The sequence below is a fragment of the Diadema setosum genome, chromosome 10, assembly GCF_964275005.1.
Source record: "Diadema setosum chromosome 10, eeDiaSeto1, whole genome shotgun sequence".
Lineage (NCBI taxonomy): Eukaryota > Metazoa > Echinodermata > Echinoidea > Diadematoida > Diadematidae > Diadema > Diadema setosum.
Window position 1 is genome coordinate 19,500,441 of NC_092694.1, and position 20,032 is coordinate 19,520,472.

The 20,032-nt window shown below is 37.3% G+C and overlaps 1 protein-coding gene and 1 non-coding gene across 2 annotated transcripts in view; both read left to right on the plus strand.

Annotated features, from left to right (window-relative positions):
* The window catches only part of LOC140233835 (uncharacterized), a 163,166-nt gene that overhangs the window by 16,950 nt on the left and 126,184 nt on the right, over positions 1-20,032 (plus strand). The window contains exons 5-15 of the mRNA XM_072313928.1: positions 1,736-1,819; positions 3,476-3,585; positions 4,130-4,378; positions 8,550-8,631; positions 11,707-11,756; positions 12,585-12,650; positions 12,825-12,879; positions 14,179-14,225; positions 15,096-15,184; positions 16,924-17,020; positions 19,313-19,370. Coding sequence (XP_072170029.1) covers positions 1,736-1,819; positions 3,476-3,585; positions 4,130-4,378; positions 8,550-8,631; positions 11,707-11,756; positions 12,585-12,650; positions 12,825-12,879; positions 14,179-14,225; positions 15,096-15,184; positions 16,924-17,020; positions 19,313-19,370 — 987 coding nt within the window. The remainder of the gene's footprint in view (positions 1-1,735; positions 1,820-3,475; positions 3,586-4,129; positions 4,379-8,549; positions 8,632-11,706; positions 11,757-12,584; positions 12,651-12,824; positions 12,880-14,178; positions 14,226-15,095; positions 15,185-16,923; positions 17,021-19,312; positions 19,371-20,032) is intronic.
* On the plus strand, positions 12,152-12,224 carry Trnas-gga (transfer RNA serine (anticodon GGA)). Its single transcript has one exon. It is a non-coding gene; the product is annotated as a tRNA-Ser (tRNA).

Below are 20,032 nucleotides of genomic sequence, written 5' to 3' on the forward strand. Positions count from 1 at the left end.
TGTACATTTTCATCTTCTTCCTGAAAACCTCATAATGGATTTTCATCAAACTTGGCAGGTATCATCCCTAGGGGGTCAGGATCTCAATTTATTAAAATGGGCACCATGCCCCACCCAGAGGGCCCCAGGGGGCCCCAATCCTCCCCCCCCCCCCCAAATTAAGGAATCTTAAAAAATTTGGGCCCTTATTGTACATTTTCATCTTCTACTTGAGAATGCCTGGTCAAATTTTAGTAGAGCTGTGAATAATTTAGATTAGTGACTGTGTGAAAGGTGAACTTGCGATACTCAGGTGAGCGCTAGACCCGCGGGTCTCTTGTTTTCTATTTATTTTGTTTTAACAAAAAATAAAGGGGGGCGTGCGCCTGGTGTGCCCCCACCTGGATCCACCACTGACTATGTACAAACAGGGAGAGTATGGGCCGCACATGGGGAAGGTAACTCTGTATCACACTGAAGGGGTAGTAAATGCAGGGTTATAATATATACCATGGACCACTGTTGGACTGAAATGCATTACACCCTACTTCGTCATCTTTTACAACAAAGGACTTAACCACAACATTGCCAGACGGTGCAAGGACAGTTGATGTAATTGGCAGCAAAACTTGCATATAGATGTGGCTGATGTCGGGTTGCACCCCTTTATTCAAGCTTTTGGGCGAAATGTCCTTCTTCAGGATCTACACAGTCGGTGACAACAACGAATCCCCAGAATCAACCTAAATATTAAATCATACTAAAATTCAATATTATACATTCCAAAATATTCTCAACGAATCAATAAATACAAAACATACATAATTACAACACATTTTTTCACAAAAAACAAACGATCATACTATTACGAAATACATCTTCAGAACAAAACTTACTGTGTTGATGCTGAGTGCAGTCTTATATTACCGGATGGTTGAAAATTGAGTATTGGTAGTTTTTGACTGATTAAATGAGAACGAGCCTCAGTATAGAAACGCCCCCCCCCCCATACACACAAACACATATAAGATACACCCGTCCATAACTTTTACACATGACAATATCATAAGACCCCAATCAGCATCAACACAGTAAGTTTTGTTCTGAGATTGTATTTAGTAATAGTATGATCATTTGTTTTAAATTGTTCAAAAATGTGTTGTAATTATGTATGTTTTGTATTTATTGATATGTTGATAATATTTTGGAATGTATAACATTGAATTTTAGTATGATTCAATATTTAGATTGATTTTGTATAATATATATATACGTTGTTTTCATTGACTGTGTAGATCCTGAAGAAGGGCATTTCGCCCAAAAGCTTGAATAAAGGGGGGCAACCCGACATCAGCCACGTCTATGTGCAAGTTTTGCTGCAAATTATATATATATATATATATATATAAAACCCACACTGACACCACCACAAGTCTTTATATCCGGCACCAATAAGCCCTGATGAAGGTCCTAACGAGGCCAAAAGCTCGGCAATAAACACACACGTTGATCACTAGCTACGTCCACGAATGCTCTTCTTCTCGCACTGAATAAATAATGAACACTGGTGCTGTACACGGTCGGGACCCCTTCTCGCACTCTCTCTATATATAATATTTATACACACGCACATATATTTCTTCTCAGTGTACATGAAATTTTGTCAGTATACTACTTGTAGTTTCATATTATGTAATAAAGAACCATAAACATCTCAGCTGTGACTTACTGCAATGTTAAATTTTGATTGTTACAGAAAAATAAGCGATCTGCAATGCAGAGATCTAATCTAGAAGGGGAAGGCAAATCATTGCCGATTGGAGAGCGAAATTCTGCGAAGGTATGTAATGGCTCAAGGCAGTTTTCCGAATGTTTCATTAACTCATGTACTTATTGTCCAGATTACCTTCTAAGTTATATAGTGATACAGCATATCATATTGCTACATATTGAATAACACTTGCCATTAAAGGACAAGTTCACCTTCATAAACATAAGGATTGAGAGAATGCAACAATATTAGTAGAACACATCAGTGAAAGTTTGAGGAAAATTGGACAATCGATGCAAAAGTTATGAATTTTTAACATTTTTGTGTTTGAACCGCTGGATGAGGAGACTACTACAGCTCGTGAGTCAAATGCGTACAACAGTATAAAGAAATTATAAAGAAAGTTCAACATATTTTCACTTTTTTGCATAATAAAAGAAGAGCACTTGACTTGCCTCTTTCTAAAGGCAGGGGGAATAATATTACCCATAACATTTGTCGGTAATGAGTCAGGGGAATGTGTACTTTTTTCAAAAGATGTAATTTTCTGAATTTCTCTTTATATTTTCCTTATATTGTTGTACGCATGTGACATCTAAGTTATTCATACACTGCAGTAGTCTTCTCATCCAGCGGTTACTGCACAAAAACTTCGAAAATTCATAACTTTTGAACAGATTGTCCGATTTTCCTCAAACTTTCAATGATGTGTTCTACTAATATTGCTACATTCTCTCAATCCTTATGTTTATGAAGGTGAACTTGTCCTTTAAGAATGAAATGAAATGAATAAATGTTCTATCACCTGGCCCATTGAAGATGTAGACAGGACTAGGCAATCCAAATGGCATTTATTTTCTGCCACAAATACAGTATTTAAAGGGAATAAAGTCCAGCTGTTAACCGTCAATCAACATATTTTCACGGTGTGAAATTTTCGCGAATTGGAGCCGACGGCCTTTTGTGTGGTGTGAAATTTTCCAGAATTGCCACTGGCATTCAATGCATATAGTGTAGACATAAAAACTTTTATGTGCATATTTTGCGAACCTCGGCTCTGAGGAAATTTGCGAAATTAAAATATACACAAACATTTCTGGTGTTACAGTATGTGGATAGAGTGAATGCAGAAATATTAGTTAAACACTTCAGTAAAGTTTGAGGAGTATTGGAAAATCTATTCAAAAGTTTGAATTTTCATAGTTTTGGTATAGCTGTCATGAGATACGAAGACTACAACAATTTGTGATGTCACAAATGGACACCAACATTAAAAGAAAAAAAAATAAAGAGACTTTAAGAATTTTGTTAGGCAGTCAACTCTGCATAAGTTGACGGTTAAATAGAATATTGAATAATCAACAAAAAGGCCTTCTTTGCATTCAAAGCCTTACATGTGTTATTTTTCTGTGCAGTGCACTCCTGTTTGTCCCAACTTAGCCAAACAATAAGTTGACGGTTAAATAAAATATTGAATAATCAGCAAAAAGGCCTTCTTTACATTCAAAGCCTTACATGTGTTATTTTTCTGTGCAGTGCACTCCTGTTTGTCCCAACTAATAGCCAAACGCAATGTGGCTATCGCCTTGTTTGGAGACTAGCTCTGAAATCCTCTTAGCTTGACATTTATTAAAATGCTCACATCATAATTCAACCCTACATGTACATTACATGTGTGGACCTTGCAGCAGTCATTTTGATGTCATTTGCATTTTTCATATTCAGGAGCGAGCCAGGATACAGCGGAACAAAGAGTACAATGAGTTCCTGAAACAGAGAGAACAGGGCAAAAGGAGAGGTGGCGAGCCCAATGAAGCTGTAAGGATAAACAGTGTTCAAAATTGTACTTACTTGTAATTAACCATTTGCAGATGAAACAAAAACCCAGATTAGTACTTCAAAATAGTTCTAGAATGTGAGTTCGGGATAGAAACAACAAATGTAAAAATTTGAACCAGTATTAAACAAAGACTTTCAAACCAGGGCCCTCTTCCATGAAAAGATGCAATCAATCTTAAGTCAGAAAATAAAATACAAATCAGGTATCAGCCAATGAGAATTAAGTATTCAGAGACTTATGTTTAATTTTCTAACTTAATTTTGATCTCAACTTTTGTGCAACAGGGCCCAGACAAAATGAGTAAGTGTAAAGAAGATATGATAGAGGCTGTATTGCTACAATACTGGGATGCTGATTTTTTATTTTTTTTTTTCATTCCTAGATACATTGTATAATTATCTTTAAATGAGAGTGCTGAGTGGCTCATTGTCTATATTGGTCACACATGTTGTCAGTATTTCACCTGTGGACATACTTAAACTCATACAAATCACACTGTCTTGACTTTCTTCCTAATGCATGATTTGTGGACATGCTGCTTCTACCCATCAAACACAGCCCCTCCCTACCAGTGGATACAACCAGACCAATGGTCCCAACTCACACCAGGCTACAAATGGCTCTTTTGAGGCACTCAAGAGCCATAGAGAGGTGGCATCTCAGACCCCTATACCAAGGGGTTATGAGGACCTTCCCCCCAGAGGTCCAAGGAAGGGATGGGGTACACCCCAGCCTCTGGATTATGAGGACATCCTTAGGCAGAAGCGTGAAGAAGAGATGAGATATCGGTACGAACTAACTATATTTTCTATGTTTGTATCAGGATCTTACAGAGTTAAGCCCAGGGAAGATCTATTGTAGTGCATTTATTGGAGTCCAGCAATTTGCTGTATCATTTTTGCAGGGTATCACATGGCCTGTGACATGACGTAAACCCTCTCAGGTCGGTATATTGTCATCATTTGAATTCCAGTAGAATTACCAGAAATCAAATGTATTTGCTGTAAAATAGCCCGTAATAATAAACAAAATGCTAAAAGGAAATTGCTAATGTACAGCTGCATGTTACATGTGTACATGTACATTTCTTTGGTTGCTTAGTGCAGTTCACAGAATGGTCTGCTATACATAAGAATAAGTCACTTGGAATAACAGCAGAGAAATGAGGGCAGCAACACAGCAATTTTTGAACAGAGAAATTGCATATTTTACCCAGATTAGGCTGACTAAATGACAAACCATTTGTTTTGACTCCAAATTCAAATGGTGTCTAAGTGATCTTTGCATTGTCTTTTGCATATTTAGGCAACTTTTTCTGTGAAGATTTAACTTCTCCAGGTCTCTGCTTGAGCTCTGACAAATGTGATGGACATCACCATATTACAAATTTGCAACACACACAACATATATTCCACTGTAATAGAAAAAGGTAGAATTGTTAGGCCATTCTTGCAGAAGTGACTTTGGCCCTCATATGACCAAGATGCAGTTTTTCGGCCTCTATGTCTTGCATGTTTGACTTGATTATTTCTTTGATAAGAAGCCTTAAACAGGGCTGCACACTGGCGCCGGTCCGACGGTCAAGACCGGCAAAAGTCACTGTCGGACCGGTAACTTTTCAGGAAATCCACAAGTTACCGGTCCGACATGACCAGTAAAAAAAAAGCATTGGCGGGGTCAGTAGAAAGAAAAAGATCAGCCCCGATCAGGGAGAAACAGAATGCAAGATATCGCATTGTTCAACACGTTTTATGCAAGTTTTCGAATATGTCTACCGGTGCAATTTGTAAAGTAAACATACAATTGTATATTAGTTTTGAGCACTAGCAGTCGACCAGTTATTCGCGCTCGCTTGCGCATTGGCGCTGCTCACGCACTGCCATGCTATGCAATACATGCAAAGGGTGTACGGTACAATGTAACTGTTGAAATGCATGGATTGTTTCCCCGATCCCGTTTTGTTTGTTCGTTTGCTTGCGATCGGCGGTCATGCCAGACAAGAAGCATTGATAGAAGCGCACGCATTTCTGGGTCATTTTACTCATGATTTTTTTTTTTAACGCAAGATCGATCCGATCCCGGCTTCGCAGCTGCGTGGCAGTTGACATGTTAGAACTATTTTACTTGTGCCGATTTTTAGAAAAAGTAAAAACATATTCTATATTCAGCGATACAGTAAATGAATATTTTCATTCGTTCAGAATGGTCTCATAATGAAGATAGGCGCAAAAAGGATCACGAAATCGGCCCTTTAAAAAATGTAAAGAGATAATACAAGGGAGAAAAAAAATCATGAAATCATCGCAGTCCCGCTTACATATTTCAGGTAGAAATCGTCCCAAAAAGGATCATGAATTCGGCCGCGTCGTACACCTTTCAAAAGCTCATACAAGTACGAAATGCGAAGAGATTATAGAGGAGAAAAAAATATAAGGACATATTAATTTGGTGCGTGCATCATAAAAGATTACAGCCGAATAACAATTCATGAAATCAACACAAACCCGTTGAAATTTGAGGAAATAAATAGGCGCAAAAAAGATCTTGAATCCAGTCCTGCATGCCGTGTCGGTTATCAAAAACGCATGCACAAATGCAACGAGATTATCGGGAGAAAAATAAAGGACACATTTTTACCCTTCTGGTGCGTGCATTACAAAAGATTACATCCGAAGTAATTCATGAATTCGCCACAATCCTGCTGATATTTGAGGTAGAAATAGACGCAAAAAGGATCGTGAATTCGGCCATGTCGTATACCTTTTAACAACGCATGTACTAAATGGTAGGAGATTAGCGGGATAAAAATAATGTACACATTTTCAACCCCTTTTGGCGCTTGCATCATATAGATTACAGCCAAAGAGTAATTCATGAAATTATCGCAATCCCGTTGAAATTTGAGTAAACAATAATAGGCGCAAAAGAATCTCGAATTCGGCCCTGCGTGCAGTGTATAATTTTGAAAACGCATTCACAAATGTGAAGAGATTATCGGGAGAAAAATAAAGAACTTATTTTCAACCCTTCTGTCGCGTGTATCACAAAAGATTACAGCCGAAATAATTAATGAAATATCGCAATCCCGCTGATATTTGATGTAGAAATAGGCGCTAAAAGGACCGTGAATTCGGCCGTGTCGTATAGGCCTACCTTTTAAGAACGCATGTATACGATATGTGAAGAGATTATTGGGAGAAAAATACAGGACACATTTTGGCGCGTTCATCATGAAAGAATACAGCCGAAGTTATTCATGAAATCATCGCAATCCCGCTGATATTTGAGGTAGAAATAGGCGCAAAAAGGATCATGAATTCGGCCGTGTCGTATATCTTTATGTACGGAATGCGAAGAGATTGTGGGGAGAAAAATAAAGAACGCATTTTCAACCATGTTAGCTGGTGCGTGCATGAGATCACAAAAAGTTACACCCAAAGTAATTCATGAAATTGCCACAATTCCGCTGATAATTTGTTTGAGGTAGAAATAGGCGCAAAATGTATCATGAATTCGGCGGTGTGGAACATCTTTTAAGAACGCACTTACGAAATTCGAAGAGTTTATCGGGAAAAAATAAAAGGACACATTTTCAACCCCTTTTGGCGCGTGAATCATAAAAGATTACAGCTGAAGTAATTCATGAAATCGTCACAATCCCGCTGATATTTGAGGTAGAAATATAGGCGCAAAAAGTATCATGAATTCGGCGGCGTGGAACATCTTTTAAGAACGCACTTACGAAAATCGAAGAGTTTATCGTGAAAAAATAAAAGGATACATTTTCAACCCCTTTTGGCGCGTGAATCATAAAGGATTACAGCCGAAGTAATTCATGAAATCGTCACAATCCCGCTGATATTTGAGGTAGAAATATAGGCACAAAAAGTATCATGAATTCGGCGGTGTGGAACAACTTTTAAGAACGCACTTACGAAATTCGAAGAGTTTATCGGGAAAAAATAAAGGACACATTTTCAACCCCTTTTGGCGCATGAATCATAAAAGATTACAGCCGAAGTAATTCATGAAATCGTCACAATCCCGCTGATATTTGAGGTAAAAATAGGCGCAAAAAGTATCATGAATTCGGCCGTGTGGTACATCTTTTAAGAACACACTTACGAAATTCGAAGAGTTTATATCGGCAAAAAAATAAAGGACACATTTTCACCCCTTTTGGTGCGTGCATCATAAAATGTTACAGCCGAAGTAATTCATGAAATCGTCACAATCCCGCTGATATTTGAGGTAGAAATGGGCGCAAAGAGGATTGCGAATTCGGCCCTGCATGTCGTGTACCTTTCAGAACGCATGCACAAATGCGAAGAGAGTGTCGAAAGAAAAATAAAGAACCCCTTGTAGCTCGTGCATCAGAAAATATCACAGCTAAAATAATTCATTAAATCACGGTTATGCAGCAAGTTCGTGCGCCGATGTTTAGAAAAAGTCACAAACGCATGATACAATCTGATTTTTTTTTCATTATCATTTTACACTGTAATTCACGAACAAACATTCTATGTTTTTCTCATTTTTTTATTTCTTGTGCAATAAATAATTCAAGTTTAAAAAGACATTAATCAGTAAAATGTACATGTGGGGGGGGGGTACGTCCATAAAAACAAGAAAATAAGTTTGGAAGTAATTTAATGTTTTTTTTTTTAGGTTGCCGTTGTTGACCGGTAAGTTTTCTGTTCGGACCGGTAAAAAATGGTAAAATGGGGCATCTACCGGTCCGACAGAGACATGTCGGACCGGCAGAAAAAATGGGTTAGTGTGCAGCCCTGCCTTAAACATTTACACTTTGTCCAGTTATCAGGAAAAAAGGAATGTTACTCATGTATTGAGTTTATTATACTGTATTGTATCAAATGAAGTGACTTTCTCCTCCCCTGAAGCCTAAACACATACTGTATGAGGTTTCTTCATTCATAATTTGTATATGCTCCTCACCAGTCGCTATGATGACTTGGACTACTACCAACCCAGGAGTCTGAAGCCAGCCCACAGTGATCCTTACCTCAATAGATATGATGAGGTTAGTTTATGCTGGCTCACAAAGATGATGACTTTCATTGAATTGTTTGAGTGTAGTGATATGTAATAAATACTAATTCAATGTATCCCTCAATGTCTGAAATTGTTGTACAATTTTTGGAACATGACATCAAAGTTGTATCTTAATGGAATGTTAATGAATATATTGTATTTTTATTTTGACACATGTTTATTGGGCAAATGTATTTTAGTTGATCATGGACGAGAAAGCGCTGTGTATACATTTTTGCTAAATGTTGTGGCAGGAGATAGGAGTGAAGGCTGGAGAATATTGTATGACAGAAGACAGATGATGAGTGCATGTGTAATAGGTAATAACATTAAAACATTTCTAATGTATACTGAACTGAACTTTCTTGGAAGTGAAAATAAATGGTATGTGGATCATTTTGGAAGAGGATTCACCTGGTGTGTCCTATCAAAATTGTCTTTGAATGATGAAGTGAGCTGGACCCAGAAAATGTTTGATTCATTCAGTATATGGATCAAGGCAAAAATTGAAAAGCATCCACTATTACTCACTCAAAAGATACATGATCACCAGTGACTAGACGTAAACATTGCCTGAACTTATCTTTCTAGTCTACTTCTATATGTGACCGTGCACCTCAAAACGAACATAAAGTCGCACACTCTGATTTTGCGTGAGGACTGAAAATAGGTGAAATGGGTCAACCTAGCCGAACTTGACTTTTTCATATTTTCTGAAAGAGCGGGTCTTCTTTTACATTATGCTAAGATTTGGTATCATAAAACGGGCAGGAAAGTGTGTTCTTTTAGCAATTTATCTGGAACATTTTTTGGTAGAATAGTGTGATTAGGTGTGTCTTTAGAATCCCCTTTTCATTTCTGAAAAACCTTGTCCACATTCTTCACTTTCAACTGTAATAACTTTGGAAAGGATAGTGCTACTGCTTTGAAAATTGGCATTAATTATGGACAGAATGTGTTAATGAGGCATGCTTAATATCAGTTTAATCTAATAATCCCTTCATTGTTGTTACTCTGGTGGTTTACTTCCTGTTTTTTTGTCCCATTCATCGCACAGCCAGCACGGTTTGGTAAAGATTAAGCGCTTGAATAGACACTGCACTTCAGAGCCTCTTTTCTCACTTCACACTTTTCCTGAGTTTGTGCTTTCTTTCCAATATTTAGATAGGTTAGGAGAGTCCATTTGATTTGAGTTATACATCATTTTAAAGCTTAAAGTCTGCTCTTTCAGAATATGGTCTTAACTAATTAAAAAATTCATGTCTGGCGACTTTTTGTTTGTTTTGAGGTGCAGGGTCACATATGTAGGACCATAAAAACATCCCTGTCAGACAACACATGGTTTCTTTTAAATTCCTGCTCATCATCTCACTTTTTATAACCATCTTTCATTTTTATACATTATTCATGCAACTGTATATTCTTTGCAACAAAAAGTTGATTTGATGATGTGGAGGATTATTGCAGTGCTGATATCTTTCTGTAACTCTCAAATGGCATTACATGGCATTGTCTATTTTCATATTTACTTTTTACAGTTGAAGATGTAACAGTATCGGTATTTGATTTAGCACATCCACTTTTGTAAATTCACTTTATAACCTTGTGCTGAAAATTCCCTTGTCCCTGTATAGTCCGTTCTTTTTACCTTTTTAAGTTTGACATGAATTCAATCATCTGGCAGGAAATCCACAGTAACAGTGTGTTTATTTTAAACACATAAATTTATCAAAAATTTTGTCCTGTGCTATTTCCATTTTTTTTTTTTTTACATTCTCTCCCAGTGCAAATGATGCTCTCTTTAATTTCTTTGCAAAGGTTGTACTTTTCAAAACCCATGAAGACACAATATACTTCAGAGATAAAATGATACAACTCTCATTCCTATTAACATGGATAATGGAAATTGCTGTGTGTTTGCAGTAAGAGTTATCTAGACAGAACATTGTGCATATGGGTACTGTTTTCCACAAAACAGTTTTAGAGTGCTTCAGTAAGCTCCTCTCACATTCTTAAATGCTGAATTAGCTTGCAAAAGACGAGCTCATTTATTGTAATGTGTAGTAATAAACCACTTTACTGATGGACTCACATTCTATTCATGCTTCACACATTATAATCAGGCCCCCCCCCCCCCCTCCACAACTTGCCCAAGGTGTATTTTAAGGACAATGTGATGTGAAATAAATTCCATCTGTAGGGACACATGTGGAAGAAGCATATTCAGTTGATAAACACTGCTCCTAATTATTAATAATTATTAATTATTCATAGTGTGAAGTGGGTATATAGGAATCACCGTGATGTTGGTCGGGCGGGCGGTCTGTTGCAAAATCTTGCGTCGCAAACTCCTCCTACAGTTTTGAAGCAATTTAAATGAAACTTAGGGTAGATGATGATATTGAGGTATAGATGTGCAAGACATGTTTTTTGTGTTTGTCGGACAATGCGTTGCCATGGTAACCATAATTTTACCAAAACCTTGTGGATTGAATTACTTCCGTAGTATTTGAGCAATCAATTTCAAAGTTGTATCTTAATGGAATGTTAATGAATATATTGTATTTTTATTTTGACACATGTTTATTGGGCAAATGTATTTTAGACATGAACTGTAGATATCAAAAACATGTGTGAAAGTTTTATCATGTCATCATTGAACAATATTATGTTTTCTTTTCTGTTCTCTGATGGAAAAAATTTTCTATCTCAAGATGTTTGCTGTATTTTTGTCATAGTCATTGTTGTAGATGTACACATAGACTCACAATCAAGCCCTGTAACACTGATTTTTTTTTTTTTTTTTTGTCTTGTAAATTAGTTTCCCACATTCATTAGATATAACTTTACCTCGTATAGAGATGCAAACCTTCTCAAGTAATGTCACCTCTGATTTGTAAAATGCATTGTCAATTGCTGAATATGCAAGAACTTTGCATGTCTCTGAACCAGAAAGTATAATTTACCAACCTTCTAATATGTTTTGACTATGAATGCACCGCGCTGATTTTCTTACTGAAAAATTTGATGAATGGTGTTTGTTTTTTTCTCTCTCTCTCTGCAGGATGGCAGAAGATCAAGCAGGAGAGATCCATATGATGACTATGACAGAAGGTGATTTAAACTTCTATTTGTCATTAAGTACAATGTATTTCAGAGTAAGTGTGGCACAGTGTTACATGTACAGTGATACATTCCATTCAATTAAACTATTTACAATACCATTAAGTTTGTTGTTAGTTATCCTTTTTCTGTGATTTCTAACAAATGTTTGAATTTCCTTTGTTTATGTTATTGTCTTTGGTATTTTCAAAAGACTTTGGATTGAGGAGATACAAATAGTACTAGTGCAAAAGACAGTAGGAATAGAAAGCATGCTGACAAGAGGGTGTTTGTTGTAAACTGACCCTTTCAGCCTGCATTGCTGGTCACTCCTTGTATTACTGTGTAATTATTCAGTACCCGCTGCATGCTATAAGGATTAGAACCAACACTTGCTGTTGGGCAGAAGCTCGGTGGTCTAGTGGAGATGATGCCTGTCCGGAGATCAGGAGGTCGTAGGTTCGAATCCTACTCGAGTATGTATGCCCATGATTTTTTTATCATGGCTACTACTAAAACACTGATAAAGTCAGTGCTTATCGATGTAGGGCAATTTTGCAATCTGTTGCAATGAAAACATCTCGACAGAAGAATTTAATGAATTTGGGCGTAGTGTTGATTATCCAAGAGTGAGAATCAAGGGAGACCCAGCCTTATCTAAGTGTAAAAGATTATCAGAGATTTACGTGAAACCTGTTCAGAAAACTTTCTGAAAATTGTGTCCATACCTTATGATAATAAGAGAGATATTAAACTACATTCACCACCCAGGCAGTCAGTTCCTGGTATGTGTGACATTGTATGTTATGTACATTTCTCTTGTCTCTTGTGGTATTGCAGGAGAGTTCGCTTCAGTGATGAGGTTCCTACAGGAGGGCCTCAAGGGGGTCCCAGAGGTGGGGAGCTGTATGATAGGTAAGCATTATGGAGAAAGTAGTCATGTTGACTAATACATGTGACTTTTTCCTCTTTGTATTGCCTTCAGTGAGGAATTCAACACATAATTAATTCATAAAACAGCCCTCAGTTGAGGTGAATTCTTAGTACCAGTGGAATGACTCTTATCATTTTATTTTCCAGATCATATCGTCCAAGGGTACGGGAAAGCCTTGAAGAGCCTTTGGTGTATGATTGGGTGAGTGATAGGAACAGATGTTGTTATACCTAATGATGCTCATCAGTAAGTATTAGCATCATGTGAGATGAAGAGACTTTTTGTTGTTGAGGATGCATGCTCAAAATGCACAGTACTGTATTTGTATTTAGTGTGAGAACATTGTGACAAATATCAGTTGGACTCACACCACAAGTACATCCCCTAAGATGTCGACCAGGTTCAAATATAGGTGAAGTCCCACAAGATCAAATGATCAAACGGTCAATGAACTTCGCATGATATGTACTGTACTCATAGTATTGTGGTGTACTCTCAATAGCTTTGAGTGACAGTATGACCACCAAATTCACATCACAGGTACGTTACCTAAAGACGCTGGTCAAGTTCGAATATTGGTAAAGTCCGATAAGGTCAAAGGTTAATGAACTTTACCTGATAAGCACCATACTTGCAATATTGTGGTGCACTTTCCGTAACTTTCCACAACTTTGAGCTATGGCCGCCAAGGTCACACCATAGGCACATCTTCTAAAGATGCCGGTCAAATTTTAAAGGTGCATAGTCCCGGTAGTGTAGAGGGCGCTGTTGATGATACTGCCGATCACTGTTAGCATTGATACGAAGATTACCGGAGTTGAGCTGTCATCAAGAGTAAAGTGCGTAGGTGTTGCTAAGTAACGTTGCCTTCGTTGTCTTCTCTGCGCATCGCGCAGTCTGTAGTAATGCCAGGGTGCGTGCATATGTGCTTCTTATTATGACATCACAAAAAAAGTTTGCTAAAGCTTTCATCCCTCTCAGCCAAATCATGAACCGAACTGTGATCGGACCACTGACTACAGTGGATAGGACTTCTTAGGACACGGGGAAGTGGGCCACAGTGTAAGCGCTAAAAAGGAGTCGATAGCGTAGGTCTCTATAGGAAACTTGCGCCTTGTGCCCGCGTATGCATTTGACTAAAACACCGGGACCATGTACCTTTAATATTGGTAAAGTCTGACAAGGTCAGAGGTCAAGAGTTTAATGAACTTACATTGAAAAAAACTGTGATAAGCAGGCGAGACATCGCTTGCCATTTGCCTTGTTTCATAATGAAGTAATGTTTTCCAGATTTATTCCAAGCATGAGACAGTAAAGTGTTTATGAGTATAGATGTACAAATGAAGGAGCTGTGACAAGTGATTTATCAAATTTGAATTGTATATAATAGTTAATGTCTCGTTAATCTCATGACAAATGTTTGATGTAAATTTAGAATAGTAAATATGGGCATACACTTATTGATAAAGTTCTTTCTTCATTCGTTTTCACCTTTATCAGAGTCAGAGTAAAGCAGGGAGAAGTCGGACTTTCACGAACGACGAAAGGTATGCAGCAAGAGAGAGAGAGAGCAAATTTCCACGAAGAGATTATTTTGCAATGATCTTGTGTATGTCCCATTCTCAAGCATTCTGATGCAAAAATAGTATCTTGCTGTATGCATGCTATGTATATGCATCTCATATTCTGTTTTGAAAGATGGAATCTATGGTAAAAGGAGCTGCAATTGTAGATGAGCAACACAAGTGGAAAAAGAAATGTTTGGCCATCAATTTAAAGATGTTGTATATGTTTCCTTCTGTGCTGATGATTATATGCATGAAACATTTGCTTAAGGTCTTAGGTCATGGGGTCAAAAAGGTCAGGTTAAAATACTAAATGTTAACATTTGCAAATGTTTGCATGAGCTGTGGGGTGTGGGTCAAATCCTAAGATCCCTACTGCAATTTTTTTTCCTGCCTGAACCCAAAGACTACCTCAGAGCTGCTTAGTCTCCCTTAAAGCTGCAATATGTCTCATTATGTACCGACAAGAGAATATAAAAAAGTCTCCTTTATTTGAGAGTCATGTTTGCCTGTTGAGTTGCATATAACACACAAGTATTTCCGTGATATTCTTTGAAACCACCCAGACTTTGGTCCGGCAATGTAGGCAATTTACATGCTGTCGAACAATTTTTTATTTATTTTGCCCACTTGTTATTATCACTAGCTATAAAATTGCTCTTACTGTATGTAGCTCTAGATTTGTTGCTTCAGGTAGATGGTAGCATGTCTGCATTTAGCCAACTAATCAACACATAATATTGTAAGACTTGATCAACCTTTACTCAATGAAAAGCATGCAAGAAGAAGTTACAAGTTTTCTGATGACCATTGCTACATTTGAATAATGTATGGTCTAATCTCATTCTACAGACCTAAACCAGCCCTTAAACAGGAAGAGCCAGAGAGACCTGCCAGAGCTAAATCAGCTACACATGCTGAGGAGAGCAGCCTGCCTTTAGGTGATCATTGATTTTCAAAACTAACAGCTGAATATGTATGGGAAATTCTTAAAGGGAAATAATCCACATAATATGATTATTAGTGGACATAATCTTGCTTCCACCAGAAGATCAGGGTGTTCATCAGTCTTTTTGGTGATTACTGTCAAATTGTACATTTGTTTCCCATCTCTGGGAATGCCTTTTTTACATTCAGACAGTTTGACAAGTGGACGTTTTGCACGTAATATTGTGTTGTCAATCATAGTGCGATGTAATGGAGTGTAATTTGCTTTGTGTTTTTAGAATGAACTTGCCCAGTAGATCAGATTGATTGCTGTCCAGGTGTACCATAATTGGCAGGTTTGTTTGTTTCTCTCAATACAATGATAAGGAGAGGATTATATCAGCAAATATTGACCTGTAAAGTTTTATCTAGCTATCTCAGTTTATGAGGTGTGTGGAGTGGAGAAATGAAATGGGAAACCTGATTAGTTTGCACTAGCCAGACTGGAAAGTGAGGACAAAGTTTGATCCTCCCATAGACATCTGTGGGTTGAGTGGATGGTGGTGTCCGTGAATGTCATGAAGGTAAAGAAGTGTTACTCAGATGGGAACTGGTGAGCACTTCTATATCTTTGCTGTGTTTACCTCATGAAATAAGGATCAAAACTCACCAGTAAATACTTGCTTCTGTAATACTCTCATTTTACTTTACTGTCCTCTTGAAACACAGTGAGACTTACAAAGAAACTGTGACCTCAGACCACTAGAAGCTATTGGGTATTCATGAAGAGACAATTTATCCTATAATTGTAGTACCTGTTGGGGTAGAACTTGGTAAGCATGGAGGAGAGTCAAAGCAAAGTCTTGTGCTTTGGAGTTTGTCATGTTAGTCCCTGAAGGTGTGATTAGAACTCCATCCTGCTGGTTTTTTAGATGGATGTCACTGGCCTGGGATGATTTTGCCTTAGTTTGATGTTGATGCAGCTCTTGTGGAAGACTGTTTGTAAGCAGCCTCATCCATTCCAGACTGCTACATTTCATGTTTGCTTCACTGAATGGTGGTATCCCTGTTCACTCTCTTGTGAGGCTTGTTATAGCTTGCTTGAGAAACAGCTCTTGCTTATAACCATGGAATGCTTCTGTATAGGCCAAATTAATTTTCATATGCTCGTACATGCAGATGCAAGGGTCTGTAGAATATGCATTTAACCTCACCTCTCACTCAACTCTCTCTGATCTACTTTGTTTTGCCGCTTCCAATAAGTGTAATGATATTATATGTTATTTTCATTTTAAGAATATGGAGCAACTTTACAGTCTAATCCCATGGCACCATGACTAATGCTGTGAGCATTCAATTGTTGCAGTGACTTGTTTGGACTTGCAAGTGCAGCTTTAGACTCTGGGTGTAGTAGTACACTAGTGCAGCTTGAACAAATGCAACAGGCTCAGAAAGAACAAGTAATAACGATAATAATAACAATAATATAGACATTAATAACACGCAACATATCCACTCAAAGGTGCTCAAGGCGCTCACAATCAATGTTTTTAACCAAATACACAATCCGACGGTATATCATTATATAAGTTCCAACAGCTGCAACATGTTCCTCCTCAAAGAAAAGTAGACCAAATGTGTATTTTTAGTTGAAAGTAGATAACAGTAGAAAACAAAACCAGTTCACAATAAGATTTCATCTCCTTTGAGTTGCACCCTTTTACTGTATTCCACCTTTATCTGTGTTCTCAAGGCCGAAGGGAAACAGAGAGTGCAGCAAGAAGGAAGAAGCAGCAGTACAGAAAAGAGCTGGAGCAGCAGATGCAAGAGGCCAAGGAAGCTAAGATAAGGTGACTACTGCAAATACATCATTATTTGAAGCTTGAAAACAGTTTTGGATGATCCAGGCATTTGTATTCAAGTCACTGCATTCAATTGATTACTGTGAATACTTACTATAGTGTAAACTTTTATTGTCCACTTTTGAGCAAATAAAGTTCCTAGAATCACACTTTCTGCTGGAACTCTGTTTTGAAAATGAAAATAGGTACATGCAACATCATGCTGTTTGTTTTTGTTGTTTTTGTAGTGTGTGCAATGTGCAGAATAGACATTCCACTGATTTGTTGCATTGTCATATTAACATCATTTTAGCTGAAAGTGCCTAACCAAATCTTGCTTTACGTAATATTTGCATGCTGATTAAACATGACATGGACTGTGGGAAGGTACAGTAATTACCTGTTATTGTGAAAATGAAGTAAATATATTGTGTGTAGAACTCAATTCATAACAAAGAAACAAAAACATTTTAATTCATTTTTGTTGTGTGTTGTTTGTTTTTGGTTCTTTTTTTGTTTTGTTTTGTTTTTGTTTTGTTTTTTTTTTTTACTTCTGGATATTGTAAACTGCTACAAAGGGTTTTTTGCTTACAGTTGTAGTTTTAATGTTCAGGTGTATTTCCAAAGTCTTTGCACATAAATGACAGCATAGGTTTATGAATTCCACAGTGGATGAAAACTCTCGCATGCAATTGCCCACATTGATTAGCATATAGTGTAAAGTAATGGTAGCACTATGAGTGTTCATGTTCAATGCCCGATTTACTGCTTTTTAAACTTCCAGTGCACTTTTGCCTGCTGGAAGAGCTACGGAACCTTGAACATTTATTTGGATTGCATGTTTCACCTTATGGAGAAGTAACAATATTTTTGGAATTTTTAACTGTCCTCATAATGCGTCTAAAACTAAGCGTTCAAACCCTTTCCAGATTTGAATCAAACCAATTACACTAACTTTTTTTTTTTTATGTGCAGTTCCGGCCCAATCCCATAAACTTAGCATTGACCTGAAGAAATACTGATGATAGAGACTGTTAGTTACAACTGGTATTATGTGCATCCATGTTAAAGCTCATTTTAGTGCAGTTGCTAGGAGATAACACCAGCACCGGCACAGAACTTGAAATAATATATTCTATCTGTGATAAAGTGAATGTTTTATAACATCACATTTCCTATTTCCATTTTGCACATAAATGACAGCATAGGTTTATGAATTCCACAGTGGATGAAAACTCTCGCATGCAATTGCCCACATTGATTAGCATATAGTGTAAAGTAATGGTAGCACTATGAGTGTTCATGTTCAATGCCCGATTTACTGCTTTTTAAACTTCCAGTGCACTTTTGCCTGCTGGAAGAGCTACGGAACCTTGAGCATTTATTTGGATTGCATGTTTCACCTTATGGAGAAGTAACAATATTTTTGGAATTTTTAACTGTCCTTATAATGCGTCTAAAACTAAGCGTTCAAACCCTTTCCAGATTTGAATCAAACCAATTACACTAACTTTTTTTTTTTATGTGCAGTTCCGGCCCAATCCCATAAACTTAGCATTGACCTGAACTTAAATACTGATGATAGAGACTGTTAGTTACAACTGGTATTATGTGCATCCATGTTAAAGCTCATTTTAGTGCAGTTGCTAGGAGATAACACCAGCACCGGCACAGAACTTGAAATAATATATTTTATCTGTGATAAAGTGAATGTTTTATAACATCACATTTCCTATTTCCATTTTGCACATAAATGACAGCATAGGTTTATGAATTCCACAGTGGATGAAAACTCTCGCATGCAATTGCCCACATTGATTAGCATATAGTGTAAAGTAATGGTAGCACTATGAGTGTTCATGTTCAATGCCCGATTTACTGCTTTTTAAACTTCCAGTGCACTTTTGCCTGCTGGAAGAGCTACGGAACCTTGAGCATTTATTTGGATTGCATGTTTCACCTTATGGAGAAGTAACAATATTTTTGGAATTTTTAACTGTCCTTATAATGCGTCTAAAACTAAGCGTTCAAACCCTTTCCAGATTTGAATCAAACCAATTACACTAACTTTTTTTTTTTATGTGCAGTTCCGGCCCAATCCCATAAACTTAGCATTGACCTGAACTTAAATACTGATGATAGAGACTGTTAGTTACAACTGGTATTATGTGCATCCATGTTAAAGCTCATTTTAGTGCAGTTGCTAGGAGATAACACCAGCACCGGCACAGAACTTGAAATAATATATTTTATCTGTGATAAAGTGAATGTTTTATAACATCACATTTCCTATACAAACAGAGAGAAAGAATCACATCGCCACCCATTAGTTTCAGCTGCAAAGTCCCCTGCTCCTCAGGTAAGAGCATTTTTGCTAGTAACAACATAAAAACACTCTTTTCCATATTTCTTGGTATTGTTTGTTGTTTTATTGCTCTCGCGTATCTCAACTGTTTCCTCCACTACTACTGTACAGTTGTATGTCTCAAATGGATACTTCAGATTCAGCTTACACTACACTTTTCAAGCCTTTGTAACATGGCCAAAGCAAAAGGTTTGAAAAGGGTTGTAGAATAACTAGAATCACTTAGCATATTTTGGGTAGATTAGCGTTTACTTGTTTTACTGCAAATAAGTTCAGCAGGTAAGAAAGTTGATCATGGACGAGAAAGCGCTGTGTATACATTTTTGCTAAATGTTGTGGCAGGAGATAGGAGTGAAGGCTGGAGAATATTGTATGACAGAAGACAGATGATGAGTGCATGTGTAATAGGTAATAACATTAAAACATTTCTAATGTATACTGAACTGAACTTTCTTGGAAGTGAAAATAAATGGTATGTGGATCATTTTGGAAGAGGATTCACCTGGTGTGTCCTATCAAAATTGTCTTTGAATGATGAAGTGAGCTGGACCCAGAAAATGTTTGATTCATTCAGTATATGGATCAAGGCAAAAATTGAAAAGCATCCACTATTACTCACTCAAAAGATACATGATCACCAGTGACTAGACGTAAAC